Source organism: Oreochromis niloticus, linkage group LG7 (assembly GCF_001858045.2).
Source record: "Oreochromis niloticus isolate F11D_XX linkage group LG7, O_niloticus_UMD_NMBU, whole genome shotgun sequence".
NCBI classification, from domain to species: domain Eukaryota; kingdom Metazoa; phylum Chordata; class Actinopteri; order Cichliformes; family Cichlidae; genus Oreochromis; species Oreochromis niloticus.
Genome location: NC_031972.2, coordinates 17,633,470 through 17,648,210, shown reverse-complemented (window position 1 = coordinate 17,648,210; position 14,741 = coordinate 17,633,470). Strand labels below are relative to the sequence as shown.

The following is a 14,741-nucleotide window of genomic DNA, read 5'->3' as shown; positions in this document are numbered from 1 at the left end:
TGCCCAGTGATGCGGTCTACTGTCTTACCACAAAAGGCACAGTTAGGTTAGAAATTCTATCTGCACTCACTACACACCTTTTACTTTTTTTTTTAATTTCAGAACTGCTTTAATTCTTTGCAGCATCAAATAATTTCTGGAAGCATTTCTGAGATTTTGGTCCATGTTGACATGATAACATCACACAGTTGTTGCATATTTGTTGGCTCCTCATTCTGATTGAGATCTGACTGGAGGCCATTTGAGTACAGTGCACTCGTTTTCAAGAAACCCGCACTTTGGTCCAAGGAATAGACAGGGTCAGCAACAATGGTCAGGTGGTGTTTAAACAACGCTCCGGTCTTTTACACCACCAGCAGCAGCCTAAACTGTCAACACAAGGCAGGATGCATCCATGCTTTCATGTTGTTTATCCCAAATTGTGACCCTATGATCTGAATGTCGCAGCAAAAAGCGAGATTCATTAGAGGAGGCAACATTTTCCAGTGTCCTCTTGTGCAATTTTAGCCTCTGTTTCCAGTTTTTAGTTTACAGGTGTGTCAACAGGTGTAGCTCATCTGCTTCAAGGTTTAATATGTTCTGCATTCAGAGATGTTCTTCTGCATACCTTGGTTTAGTTGCGCTTGCCTGCATGTTAAGGAGTCTGACCATATTCCTCTGACGTCTGGTATCAAAAAGGCATTTTTGCTCAGGGAGCTGCCACTCGCTCGATATTTTCTCTTTTTTGCACCATTCTCTGTAAACTCTAAAAATGGTTTTGCAACGTGGTTTGGCACCAACAACAAAGCCATGTTTTCAATCACTTTAAATCAACCTTCATCCCCATTCTAATGCATAGTTTAAATTTAAGGTAGTAATGTAAAACATATCTACATGCCTAAATGCACTGACATCCTGCCCCACTGACTGGCTGATCAGTGATTTGCGTTATTTAACAGGTAGACCTAATAAAGTGGCCATCGAGTGCATTTCATTTCATTGGTATACTTTATCAACCTGAAATTACTGAGAAAGGTCAGTGCACTTGTTCTCATGCTGCGCTCTCATGCTACATTATTTTTCTCTGTCAGAGAACTAGTTAATGGCGCCGCTTTAAGATTGTGTATCCACCTGAAAGTGCCTGAAAGCACATTAGATTCTGTGTAGGGGTCACAGTGACATATTGGATAAATGGTTCCTATTGACAGCAAGGCCTGAAACAAATCTGCAGTGCCTTTAAATGAGTCTCCAGGTAAAAAGAAAAGGTCCACGAACGCCCAAGGTCAAAGGTTTTGTTTATTTTCAACCACATACATAATACATAATATTTTTTACATACACAGTTCCTTTAAAATGTGTTTACAGTAACAGCTTTCAGTAAGTTTTTTCTTTTTCTTTTGCATTTGTTTTTGACTTTACTTGAAACGCTATAGCCTGAAGCTTCGAGATCAGCCTGAAACAATACCATTTCTTTTTTTTGTTGTTTGTTTCTTTTTGAATTTTTTTGTTTTAAACCTGACAATGTCAAAGAAATGATTCATTAAAACAGCACGGAGTAAAAGAAACAAGAGAGAAGGAATCAGAAAAGAACTGAATAACAACATCACCTGACTCAGATGAGCTATACAGGGTTTCGTCATTGTAGAGTTCCACATTTAAGACTCTAAACATTTTAGCATCTGACCCCTTGCAGTAGCTTGCCTCCCTGTCTGAGTGCAATAAAGTGTTTATTGCATTGTTGAACTGTTATTATTTACAATAGAAGTTGAAAGAAAAAGGTGAAAATTGCCAAGCTGGAGATCCAAAGATTGTTTGTTTTTGTTTTTAAGTTGGCACAGCTGTGTACAACTTGTGACATGTAATCATTTTTCATAGTGTGTGAATGCTCTTAAGCTTACTAATAAAACTGCAAACTAATCCTGAATCCATAAGAGGTCATTTTAAGACCCCCTCCAAAAAATTAAAGGCTGGAATGACAGTGGTTTTCTAATTCGATTCAAAGTGACAGAACATGAATACACACATGAACTACTACTAAACACACAACTGTGCTTACTCGCCATTGACATTCTTCAAAATAATTGCACAAAAGTCATGATCTCGTATTAAAATTTAAAAAAGAAAAATGAAGACATGTGTTGCAAAATCATTTCTCCAGACGCCACATCACACCTTTCAACTCAGACTTGCAGCTTGTGTTGAATGCTGGTTGATTTAATCTCTCTCTCTCTCACACACACACACACACACACTGATGAGCAGAGCATCAATGATGTGCGTGACTGTTAAACCGTTCATTTCTACATTCACCGCTGACAACCCAGTTCAATCTTCTACTTTATTTACCTGAACTAAAGCGCCTTTTATCACAACAGAATTGTCTGGAGGGACGTCTTATAAAAAGATCAAACAGTTCACATTCAGAAAAAGTGAAAAAAACCCAAACATTAGCAATGTTAGTGTTTGTACTCCGTGACCAGAACATATAAAGATACAGAAAGAAGAGTGTGTTCGGATGGTTAAAAATGCCCTGTAGAAAAAACTGCAACAGTACTTTGTGTGTTTGTGGTGTAGAGGTCGACTCTGCGCCCCTTTTGTGAGAAATTCATCAAAACATTTTTTTAAACACAAAGGATTTCATCAAAGTTGCACCCTGTTTTAAAAGATTGCCCTGGCCAGACCCTGAACAAAAAGCCAAGCTAGCCATAGCTTATTCTGGAGACGCCAACCTCAGTTACCCTCTGAGCTCTGCGAAGGTTAGTCTGTTAGTCTGTGTGTGGTTCACTGTACACAAGCCACAGGGAGTTAGAGTGTTAACAAAGTAGCTTTTTGAAGTTATCTCCATAATGTGGAGGACTGTGAGAGATTGTACACATAACAACTCCATGCAAAAAAGAGTCATTGTGCAGCAGCAGCTGAACTGAAGGTTACAGACTTATACTGTCACTGAAATAAATATGTGGCAATGATGTCTCCACATCTCCTTAAAGTCATGGCAGCGACTGAATCTATTTCATACATGCGGAGGCTCCCATATGTTTCATTACAAGTCAGTGTGAGCATTCGTGTTCTTCATCTAACCTAATTGCTGTCATTTACCGGATCATCGCAAAACACCTTTTGAAACAAAATAAAATGCCTAAAGTGAGGAATTATGTATGTTTTGTCCATATAAATCCAGCTCCAAGGTCTTACCATGCCAAATTACCCTAACTTGCCCATGCAGGTTCACAGTGGGTGAAATAAACTCTGCCATAGTGGATCTCAGTTTATTTCAGTCTGCCAAAAACTGTTTTATATTCTTGTTTCATTTAAGAACACTGAGTTTGCACAGATAAATGTGAGATGTGACGTTAACTTGAGATGAGAGCAGTACAGCTGCCAAGCCTTTGCAAAGTGCAAATGCATTTTGCATGTGAATATTTGAGCGTTGCACCCCAGCTGGAGAAAATATGGTTACACTATTTCAAGGAAGCTAATTTGGTTTTGTAGGAGAAATTTAAAAAAAAACCAAGGAGGTCAAATTAAAATGTAAAAAGATTTGTGTGAGGGTTTTTTTTTATGTAAACACTGAGGAAAACATAGTTAAGCTTTGGGGCTCAGACAGTTTTAAGGCAGAACAAGAACAAACAGAGGGAAACAAAAATATATCATTTCTGCACCTGCAATGCTTCATTCCAAAAGGCACTTGCCATGTTCAGATTCCATCTATCAAAAATATATAAATCAATAAATTAAAGAATCTTTCGCCTATGAAATCATTTAATGGGTGCTTTCTCGTGTTGCGACATTTTTGTGTGGTTTGCAGTGATATAAAGCAGATGAGAAGACGAGCCATAGCTACAAGGTTAACACTCATCACCTGTCTTAAAAACTCCGTACTGTATCACTTCTGCTATGTTTTAAAGAGTCAAACAAAAAGGGGAAAAGGTTCTTTGTGGTTATTCCACAGTGAAACCGATCCAACTCCTGTGCCTGTGGGGGTTTAATGATAAACAATGACATGCAGGGCTGTGGTTGAGGGACCGATCATACACTGCCAGGGGAAATAAAAAGGGACATTACACACAAATTAGACTTCTTGAAGGCTGTCTCGTGAAGTCTGAGCACAATCAGAATAACTTATTTCTGTGTGTACTGGCCCTTTACATCCTAAACAGCCCCGACTTTTATCAGTGTCTTATTGGCTTGCCTGTGGTCCACCAACACACACACACTCACACGTCCTACTGTGCCCAGTTAGTTTACATTGTATATAAACAAAAGTCTCTATACAGACTCGTTAGCATACAGTGAGATTAGCATTGTTTAAATCTAATCATGCAGGACTACAGCGATAGGCAGGGGCAACTGAGGTGGAAAGCGGTGATGTGGCAAGGTGTGCTAGTCGGAAAAATAGAAGGAAAAAAATCCCAGTTTACTGGCCGTCAGTCCCACTCTGTGTGCCCTTCAGCTGTACAGAATTACAATATTTACAAATTAGCACAGGGGGGGCGTCACTCCTGGTGACAGCAGGAACATGTCCCTGCAGAGTTACCACATGAAAACACATCAGGAAACCTTACATTTTGGGGGGGGGTCGGGTGGCGGTGTCTCACACAAAGCCTAGATGTTAAAATACAGCAGTGTAATTAAATAAGAGCTGAATAGGGGAGAGGGGCTGGGGGAGGAAAGAGAGCAAAGTCCCCATTTAGCAGTAGTGATGAGCAAAAATGGCAGCCCACCTTGCCACAATGATCGGAGCATAAATGCTTTTCTTTTGGTTGCTTTTTTTTTTGTCTGTAAGGAATTGGGAGACCAGCAGCCAGCCAATATGCACTTTACAGGAGATGCAAGTCTAAGCGCTTGGTCATTTTGATCTGATGCCATATACAAGAATATGAGGGGTAATATAAGCAAAGCAACTAGAGGATCATTAACATATATCTGAGCTCATTTACTTGAATACCGCTGCTGTTTTTCAGTGACAATGCACAGGCTTTAGATTTCATAAATTCAGATTCCTATATCTCATATTTTTGTTCTTAATATATTAATTTTGATCTTTACTCTTTTTTTTGTCTTTTTGTTTTGCCTTCGTATTTTCCGGCGGTCGTTTTTGTTGAGTTCTTCACCTTCGGAAGAACATGGGGTTGCGCAGGCAGGCGGCTAGTCACCTGCAACACCCCAAGGGTCCTGCAGAGGTCTCCAGGCTGCTGTCAGTGTCTGAGGCCAGGGTCTGGTCGGTGGACATGGAGGAGATGTCGTTGATTGAGGAGGAGGGAGGGAGGCTCTCGCTGCTGTTCACGGCTGCACCTGTGCTAAGGGAATCAACAGCAGCGGGGGGTTACAACGTAACAGAGTCCTGGCCAAGATGCGAGCAGAGAAACAGTCGCAGGAGATAAACGAGTGCACACACAGGTTAGAGTGAGATAAATGCTGATTCATGATTAGCTGTTCCATGAGATAGAGATGTCAACAACATTTACAACATCTGTGGGACATCACAATCACAGTGCATCTGTAATGAGACAAAGATAATTAAGCTGTGGGTCCGGGGGGTTCCACAGGAAATATCATTAAAGGCTTCAGTGTTTCAGCAGTTCATCAGCGTGGCTTGTTGTAGTCATTTATATGCCAACAAGCTGCTATTTGATGATTTCCTTTTAATTATATACCTTAAAATGATTTATGCCTTCATACAGGTCTGTGTGTGTAACAAATGGCAACCTCTGGAGCTGAAAAATAAAGCCAACACAAAAGTCCCAATTCCTTGAACCTGGCTCCCAAAGTGAGTTAGTCCCCATAGATGCCCAATGTTATAAAGCATATTTACAGCCCAGTACATAAGAGATTTTTCCCTCTATGGATAGATTCTAGTATGAGTTGGGGTCCATCCATAACTTGAGTATTCATCTGGACAGACTAATGCTGAGTAATATACATAATGATATTATGCATAAAAAAAATTACATTGTTTCCAACATCCTCAGAAGCCTAATTGGAACTGCGTGTGTGTGTGAGTACATGCTCTGTCTATTAGCACGGAGTGACCAGTTTATACCTCTATGAAGTTGGTTCCTGCTTTGTCAGCTTTTAAAAAAAGACTTTAAAGCAGATGCAGGAAACAGACCAAATGCAGTAATTTGTGCAGAGGATTTGCACACTGTGAGTCTGCTGTTTGTGTCTGTTTCCTGTCGGGAGTAACTGTTTAAATAAAGCAAGATTAATAGCGCGCATCGGTTTTATAGGGTAACTAATCAGAAGTGACAGTTAAAGCTTCATGTGTGAGAGAAGCACAGCATAAAGTACTGTACCGTGCAATAATCCACACTAGTTACATAGCGATATATAAGATGGGAGTTTAAGTCATTACTTCATATTATTAACCTTTAGAGAAACTGTGGCAAAAGCAGTAATATGTGATTATGACTCCTAAAAAAGTCTGAATTATATCACAGCGTCACGCCCACACACATATCTTCCACACTCACTAAACTGTTGCTCATTTTTTCACATTCTTGGAGATAATGAGATAATGCACAGTGTCGTGCAAATAAATACTGCAGCACTGGGCTGATAAATCTTCTGTTAACATCATTAAAAATATCATAATCTAAACACACAAAGTGGGTCTGACTGTGTGTGATTGCAGGTCTTCTCTTCATGCTGCAATGAGACACTGTCGTCTGCAGCTCCTGCACTGCGTCAGACGCTATACAGCGGCCCATCTGCTTAATTACAAGTAGATGGAAGGAAGAAGAAGAAAGATGAAGCTCGTGAATTTTCTAAAGACGGGCCGAGAGAGAGAGCAAAAACGAGCACCATATTACTTAACTATATTTGGCACTAAGGATGTTTGTTGCCCGGCTTATAGTGAGAGATGGTTTATAAGTTTTCTAAGAGGGAAAATCCCACTCACTTTTGTACAACAGACTGAAAGAGGACACCCAGAAAGGCGTTCTGTGATCTGAGGCGTCTGTTTCTGTTTAATTTCTTCTCCTTGTGTTTTCAGTCTTCCAAATCTACCTTCTTACTGTTTTCATGAAGTGTGGTTGTGGTTTTAAACAAGCAGTTTTTTGGGGTTTTTTAGATGGATCTCTGCAAATGCTGACTGGGCTGGTTAGTATGCTCAAAGTGACTCTATACTGCCATCCTGTGGCACATCATAAGAATAGCAGTTTTTATCCTCTGAGGCCATTTGCAGCCAAGTCTAAGACTGACATTTCCTGAGACAGACCCCTCAAAACCCAAAGCTTAAAACACAGTAATGTAATACATATAAACATACAATCATAAAGGTATTTGAATTATCCTGTACTATGAAGCAATTTTAGCAATCACAGAATAGCAATCTTCACAAATCATCAGGCACAAAGTGACATCACTGAACTGAACAACATTTAACTTGAGATGCAAGGGACAGAGACATGTGGTCAACAGCACAATGGGTTTTTCTAATTACAAGGGATAACTCCAGTAAGGTTATATTAAATTCACTTACAGAGCGGTTAGGCTTATGCACTGAGAGTACCTGAAGGTGAAGGTTGTCCCTTCACAACGCCATTCTTCGTTCTCTCCTCAAAGTTCATCACCTCTTTGTAGATTAGTTCTGCAAGGGGTGTGAAAAAAGGTAGTAGAACACACTAAGTGACAAAAATATGTGCAATCTGTACCGATCTATGCAGACAGTGTTCATATTACCCTTAACTACTGAAAAAACAAGATCATTTGAATGCATGGTAACACTAAAAAATGATTCCATCGAATACATTACTGCACATATAATATACAGCTTTTTATCGTTCTACCATATCTGTGCTTTGTTGAGTTTCTATTTTTAGCCCAGATGAACAGCACTCACCTTTCCATTCATCAATGGAGTGTTCTCTTTCATCCAGCTGCTTGTCGTAGATCTGAGGTGGAGGCTAAAGAGGAGAGAGAACACAATTCCATTTTAGTAACATTTCAGCTAACGGCCCAGCATTACTCCCAAGTGCAATACCTACAAGATCACGGTATAAATATGCATCTTTCAAATGTGCAAATGGAAGGAAAAAAACAAACAAACAGCATGCCGGGTCTAAACGTTCGGCACATGTTGACTATGAATTAAATTTAAATAAAAATTAAGCAGTAATGTATTGCTTCCATAAAATGCATTATAAGTTCATTGTCTGCCATTGATACACAAAAAATGTATCAAATTAGGTCATTCTTTATAATCAGGACTAAATATCTGGCAGGATAGTGAGATAAGAAAACATCTGGCGCCAGTGCTCTCCCCCCCAGACCCTCCCTCATGGGACTTGTCATCGCGTCTACTAGGTCGAGAATACGCTGACTGGCATCGAGTCAGCCCATCTAACTACTCGTTCACTCATTCCCCAGACTCCAACATCGTAATCCTGCCCATCTTTGTCAGTGCGGGTGACAGGACCACCAACGAACCTCTCTGGTGTAACCCTGAGGGGACTGTTATGGGTCAGCACTGAGCGGCCACAGCAGGACAAACCAACTGTTTGTAGATGTTAACGCTGTGGAGCTGTGGAAGTAGCTGAGGAGCTCTCTTCAAAAGAAATTCTTACAGTAAATATTAAAACCTTGTATTCTATTACTTTTTTTTTAATGAATAGATTAGGTTTCCTGTGACATACGAGTTTTGGTCTATATGCAGAGTGAAGCATGTGCAGTTTGACAGTGACTGCTCACATGTGAGCTCCACTAAAATCAGCACACGGTCTGTATATAAAAGATGGACATAACCACCCTGATGTGACCCAGTAGTTGGTGGATATCTGTTTTGAAGTCTGCTGCATTTTGATTTACAAAATGAAAAGCATGGAGTGAAAATGACTAATAAACCAGGACACTGTGTACTCTTACAGTACCAACGAGTTAGTCACTAGGTTGTTGCACCATAAAGCACTCACTTTATCATCTATTTTACTTTAATTTGAACCATCATTTACAAAAATAACATGTTGATGTACTAAAAAGACTCCTGACAGTTACCATAAAGTCAGTACAGTATTTACTGAATAGCACTTTTTATAGTTTTTTTTATATATTATATTGGTATGTGTTTTATTTTATATGTTTTTGTGTCTTTTAATTATGCTCACAATCATTGTTTTGTTCATTCATTCAATATACCTTTAACCTGGCAGGAGCTACACATGAAAATTAGCCCATGTGGCTAAATCTGGCATAGTTACATGACGAATTTCAACGCTTGTGGTAATTTATATGCATTATCTCTTTTAAATAAACATATACACCACAGATCAAAAGAACAGTCGGGTCATTTCTGCACTGGCTTTACTTCTCAGACCCAGAAGTTACTTCCATCTTTTATATACAGTCTGTGATTACTGCAATATCCAGATATTCTGGATGTTTCATTTGATTGGCATTTTCTGCTCCTCACTTTGCATTACACAGTCTCTTTACTCTTAATTTTAAATATCTTCAAATATGGCAGAAGCACTGAACCACATGTGTCCAAAAATCTTCTTTCATTTACACTCTTTAGTCGAAGACGTCCAATTGCAGTGCATTCTTTGATGTAGGGAGTTTGTTATTTACCATGGATATTTGGATGTTATCTCTGGCCTTCATCAGGATGAGGTGACATTAGAGAAGGGGGGGAAAACAGCAGAAAACGTGTTGAAATGCCATTCACAGCCATGTTATACATCAACAGAAGCAACAAAGTCATCTTTAAAAACCATCAGACACCAGATGACAAGACAAGGCCGTAGTCATGAAATCTTCTGTAAAGGAGGAAAAACTACTATACAGTGAGTGTGTTAGGCAACAGGGTATTTCACGTAGTAGAACAGCAGCACTGACGTTCATCAGCTGGTCATGCTCTCATTACTTGTACTGCTGTAAAAATTTATCAGGTTGCAGATGGCTTTTTACCCAATCTCACTGTCACCTCATACTAATGAGGCGCTGATGAAGACGCCAGATTTCACCAAATCAACCAGCAACACCACCCCTCTCATGTTACAAGACCCAACAACCCACTATATAAATCATTCAGTGTAGCATGAAAATTTACCAGCAAAGACTTTGGGTTATTTTACAGAAATCTACAAAATCCTTTGGTTCTGCACTAAAGACTAAAAATATAAGTGAGGGGAAAAAATGCAAATTAGATGTGAACAAAAGTAATCAAAATAGCAAGCGGTTAAAAAAAAATGCAGTTTAGTCATGCTATAAATCACTATCAGTGCGTACAAATTAAAACATGGGAGGGGCGGGGTGAGGAGGATTTAGCTTGGGATGGTAATCGATACACAGCTCTGCTGAAGTCCTACTCACCGCCTCCACCTCAGCCGGATCATACCACACGTTGATGTAGGGGTGCTGTAAGGCCTCATCCACTGACATCCGCTTAGCAGGGTCGATAATCAGCATCTTAGACAGCAAGTCTCTAGCCTGGCTTGCTGTAGTTTGAAAAAAAGAAACATTTAAAAAGGAAAAAACGTTATTCAGATGTTTTGATGAAACAAGAAAGTATTACATGCCAAACAGCGGAGGAAATGGAAGAGGGAGGAGAGAGAGAAACCGGGAAATGTCAGGGATTAAAGAGAATAATTAACAGGAGCTTGTGACTAGAAACCAGATTCTCGCAGCAAAGTGCAGTATCTTGGTTTAATTTTACCCTGAGTTAATATAAATGATATGGGTAACATCTAAAATATATACAAGCATGCATTGTGGTTATTAGAGGTAATCGATGGTCAAAAAATTAAATAAAGATTCAAGATTCCAAGATTCAATGAATTATTATAATAATAATAATATTAATACTACTACTACTACTACTACTACTAATAATAATAATAATAATAGTCTTTAATAGTCAAAGATGCATTAATGGTGACCTCTGGAGGATGAGTACAGTAATCTCACAACCTGAGAATAGAAAGGCCAAAGTCTGTTTATTTCTTATTTTTGTTTATTTTCCAGTTTATTTCTTTTGTTTTCCTTAACCAAATTTCCTCTGGCTCAATAGTGACAAAACTGAGGTTCTCATGTTTGGCCCTGATAGCTTCTCTAAGAAGAACATCTGTCAAACTAGTCCTCTAAAACAGCATCAGACCATCTGCTATACAGTCAGCCAATAATCTCAAACTCTTATTACACGCTAAAGTTTTTCTTGTATCTTGATTATTGTAATTCTCTTTGAATGCGCATCTCTCAGCCCTCTTTAGCCCATCTTCAATTAGTCAAGGCAAAAACTAGCCACCGAATGTCCATCCGTTCTTCTTTCCCATCACTGGCTTCCCATGAAATTTTAAACTTCTACTAATTACATATGAATGGCCAGGCACCTCTTATATAGCTGATGGGCCTCTCCAGTGATCAGGTCAGGGCCTTTAAGTGTTCCACACTCTTATTGCAAGTCCCAAGATGATGACACGTTTGAGCTTTTAGCATCTAAACTTTGGCTGACTGAATCAACTGTTGAAAGTCTTTGTAAGTCAGCTTTTCCTTAAATTTTGCTTACATGGAAGCATGACTGTATGAGCAGATGTAAGAACTCAGGCTTGGCCATGTGTTTGTATGCTTACATCTGTATCTCTTTGTAACTGATATTGTAACTTTATAACTGTTTTTGTTGTTATGAATAAATTGTGCCAAATTTTTCTTTATATTTGTGTTTTACTTGTTATTAGAGCAGATAAATCAAAAAGGCTTCACAGAATTTTCATAGGGTTTATTGGGTTTTAAGTATTTAATCTGCAGACAGGTTGAAATCTGAATTATTGCTAGATAATTCTTTAATAATCAACCATCCAGATATCTCCTCAGTTTGTCCCATATGTATTTTTTTTAATGAAGCATTAGATCTGTTTGTTACAGATGTTTTCAGTCAACTGGTTCTTTTGCAGTTTGCAGTAAATTGGACATCTATCAGCAAAAATTTCAATAAGCATCACCAGTCACTCACTCGGACAGACTCTCTATCCTCTGGCCGTTTTGAACTGATATGAAATTGAAACCCTAAAACCACACGACACCTCCTCTCCTACACACTTGACCTTCACTATAAATAAATCTGCAGCAGCAGAGGACCGAAGAAGCTGAAGCAAGTACAGACACATGAGTTGGGCGTACCCTTTGAGCATCATCACAGCATCAAAAAAATGATAAACTTGAAAAAATAGCTCCTCTGTCTCTCTCCTTTCACCTTTCCTTATTCCTTACCTACCTCTCTTTCATTCCCTCTGTCCTACAGTACTGTGACTCGTCCTCCCCCTAAGGTTCAAAATAAATAAAACCCAAAGGATGTTTCATGGCTGACTCACTTCCTACCTGTCACAAAACAAAACACACAAAACACTTCATCTTGGTCTCACACCCTCTCACTCTGTCTGTCTCCTTCGGTGTATTCCTTTAACAGTGTCACTCCAGCGGGGAGCGGCTCGAATACAAAAGCGATTCATTAGAATTTCAAAATCCGAGAGCTTTGATATAATATAATAATTTATTTTTTTAAAGCATTTTTTTTTTTTTATAGCTCACTGGAAATGTTTTTGATGCCTTCAATTCTCAGCTGAGACAGAAGAAACAACATCTCAGTTAACACTCTGCATAAGAAGTCGATTGAAATCGGCTCACACGGTACAGGATTAACATACTGCAGTTTACTGATGCTCGGAGGAGGACCAAAGATAAAATGTAAAAGTACAGTCCTGTTAAAAAACTAAATACACCTGACGATTCAGTAGCTCGTGCATCCACCTTTAGCAGCAATAACTGAATTGAGTTTTGAGACTCTGAATTTGAGACTTTTGGGGCATTGAGTGTAGATTTGCTGCTGTGCTTGGGATCGTTGTCCTGTTGCATCACCCAAAGCTTTAGCTGTCAGACAGATGGCCTTGCATGTGACTCTAGAATACTTTGGTACACAGTTCATGGTCACTGTTTAACACTGGGGTTAATGATGACAAATTAATCAAGTACATTTGATTTGCAGCACCTGGCTACTACTTACCCTCTTATATTCTATAGAAGCAGGCTATACTTAGTTTTTCACATACTACAGTATACATGAAATGAACAAAATGTATAGTCATCTTAGCTGCTAGGTGATATGTACTCACAGAGCAGCTAAGATGCTGAGAATAAGAATAGCATATTTACAGAGTTAACATGCAAATAACATTCAAATGTCATAAGTTGTGGAAGTTATAAACAAAGATATAAACCTAATGAACTAAATGAAAAGTCAGAAGCAAAGTCACCTGTAATGTCAGAATCAGATTCAGAAATACTTTGTTAATCCCTGAGAAAATTATGTGGTCGCAGATGCTCAAAAAACAGCTATGTTAAATAAGACAATATATTACAAAGACACAAAATAAAGCAAAATAGCTCAAATAGATACAAATAGCTCTAATTATTAATATCCTAGTATATTACACAAATTAAAAATACATGCCTGATCTATAAAACAGAATCACTGCTTAACAATGACTGCTTGCCTGTCAGGTTCCCTGTGCATAATTACAGGTTCTCACCTTTGAGTTTGTTGTGCTCAGAGTCAGCAGGGAAAAGGCAGTCGGGGAAGAGTTTGGGGAAGGTGAGGCCTGCGTACTTTGGCCGGTTCTCGACATAGTTCCTCACTGTGGGTTGAAGTTTCTTCATGAATTCTGGCGAGGGCGTGCCCAGCTGCTCGATCACCTTGTTCCACTGATCAATATCTGGTGTGGAAGGCCAAGATTAAGGGAAACACACATGGAATACGGAGCATCCTGTCACCCTGCAAAGCTCAGTGTCCCCTCAGGTATCGCTCTACAATACAATCCTGACTTCATTTTCCATTTAAAAGCACAAGGAGGAGTGCTACAAAGTGCTGTGACCAAGATAAATAAATGATTTCTAATCTCAAGTCAGCTGTGTCCCACTTAACCACCAAAATAAGCATCCATTAGCATTAGGAAAAAACCCCAGCTGACTTCTAAATGATGAAAAACACAAGATTTCTATTTAAATTTTTTTTCCTTTTATTCTTTTTGTTTTTCTTTGTCTCCAGCCATTGTTAAGTGTTTCTAAAAATAAAAAAATAAAAAACCTTTTGATGAAAACATGACTGATTGGATTAAAAGACACGTGTACGGTATAAATGTAGCCATGTGTCCAGTATAGTTGTGTCAGCTTTTCTTTCACTTCCTTCCTTACAACAAATATTTTCTCTCTTAGTCTTCGACACACTCCAAACCTTCCCCTCCTAATGTTCTCACACCGAGTGCCAGTTAGGGCAGAGAGCTGCCAGAGGCCACTATAGATCCCTGTTACTTCATTTTGCTGGAACGTCTCACGCTTCCATCTCCGTTTTGTCTCTATTGCACACTGGCCATGATCCACCCAGTGCCTAGTAAGGTGGGGTTTTTTAATCCACTAAGACTCTTATCCACGGCTCTTCAGCAAGCAGTTGGATTTGCTCTGACACCTCGAGGTGATTTTTTTTTGTTTTTTCTCAGCATGTCAGTGCCAAAACGCATGATACTCGATAGACTCAGAGTCATTCGCAACTGCCCTCGAAAAACGCTGCAGGGTTCCTGCTGCCTTCAGGTTTACATTTCTAACAGAGGGAGGAAGGATACGGTCCGTCCCAGGGAACAGCACTGTCCCTCTTATCAACTCTCCAAAGATGCAGCCGACTGACCACATGTCCACTAAGGTCACACGCACCCACATAAACACACAAACACAAACATTTGCTGAGGGAAATATGTGACTATTAGCGACCAGATGTTCAC

General features: G+C 39.3%; 1 protein-coding gene across 9 annotated transcripts in view; it reads right to left on the bottom strand.

The window, feature by feature from the left end:
- Positions 1 to 1,450: 1,450 nt before the first annotated feature.
- mapk10 (mitogen-activated protein kinase 10) overlaps positions 1,451 to 14,741 on the bottom strand; it is a 38,335-nt gene continuing 25,044 nt past the window's right edge. For 3 of the 9 annotated variants that reach the window (XM_013275244.3, XM_019361002.2, XM_025909120.1), the window contains exons 9-14: positions 13,500 to 13,682; positions 10,291 to 10,415; positions 9,547 to 9,573; positions 7,823 to 7,886; positions 7,493 to 7,570; positions 1,451 to 5,274 (exon numbers count right to left, since the gene is read on the bottom strand). In XM_013275244.3, coding sequence (XP_013130698.1) covers positions 5,132 to 5,274; positions 7,493 to 7,570; positions 7,823 to 7,886; positions 9,547 to 9,573; positions 10,291 to 10,415; positions 13,500 to 13,682 — 620 coding nt within the window. In that variant the 3' untranslated portion in view covers positions 1,451 to 5,131. Of the gene's footprint in view, positions 5,280 to 7,462; positions 7,571 to 7,822; positions 7,887 to 9,546; positions 9,574 to 10,290; positions 10,416 to 13,499; positions 13,683 to 14,585; positions 14,658 to 14,741 lie in introns of all 9 variants that reach the window. The other 6 variants (XM_025909118.1, XM_025909119.1, XM_005456245.4 and 3 more) reach the window with 6 other exon arrangements.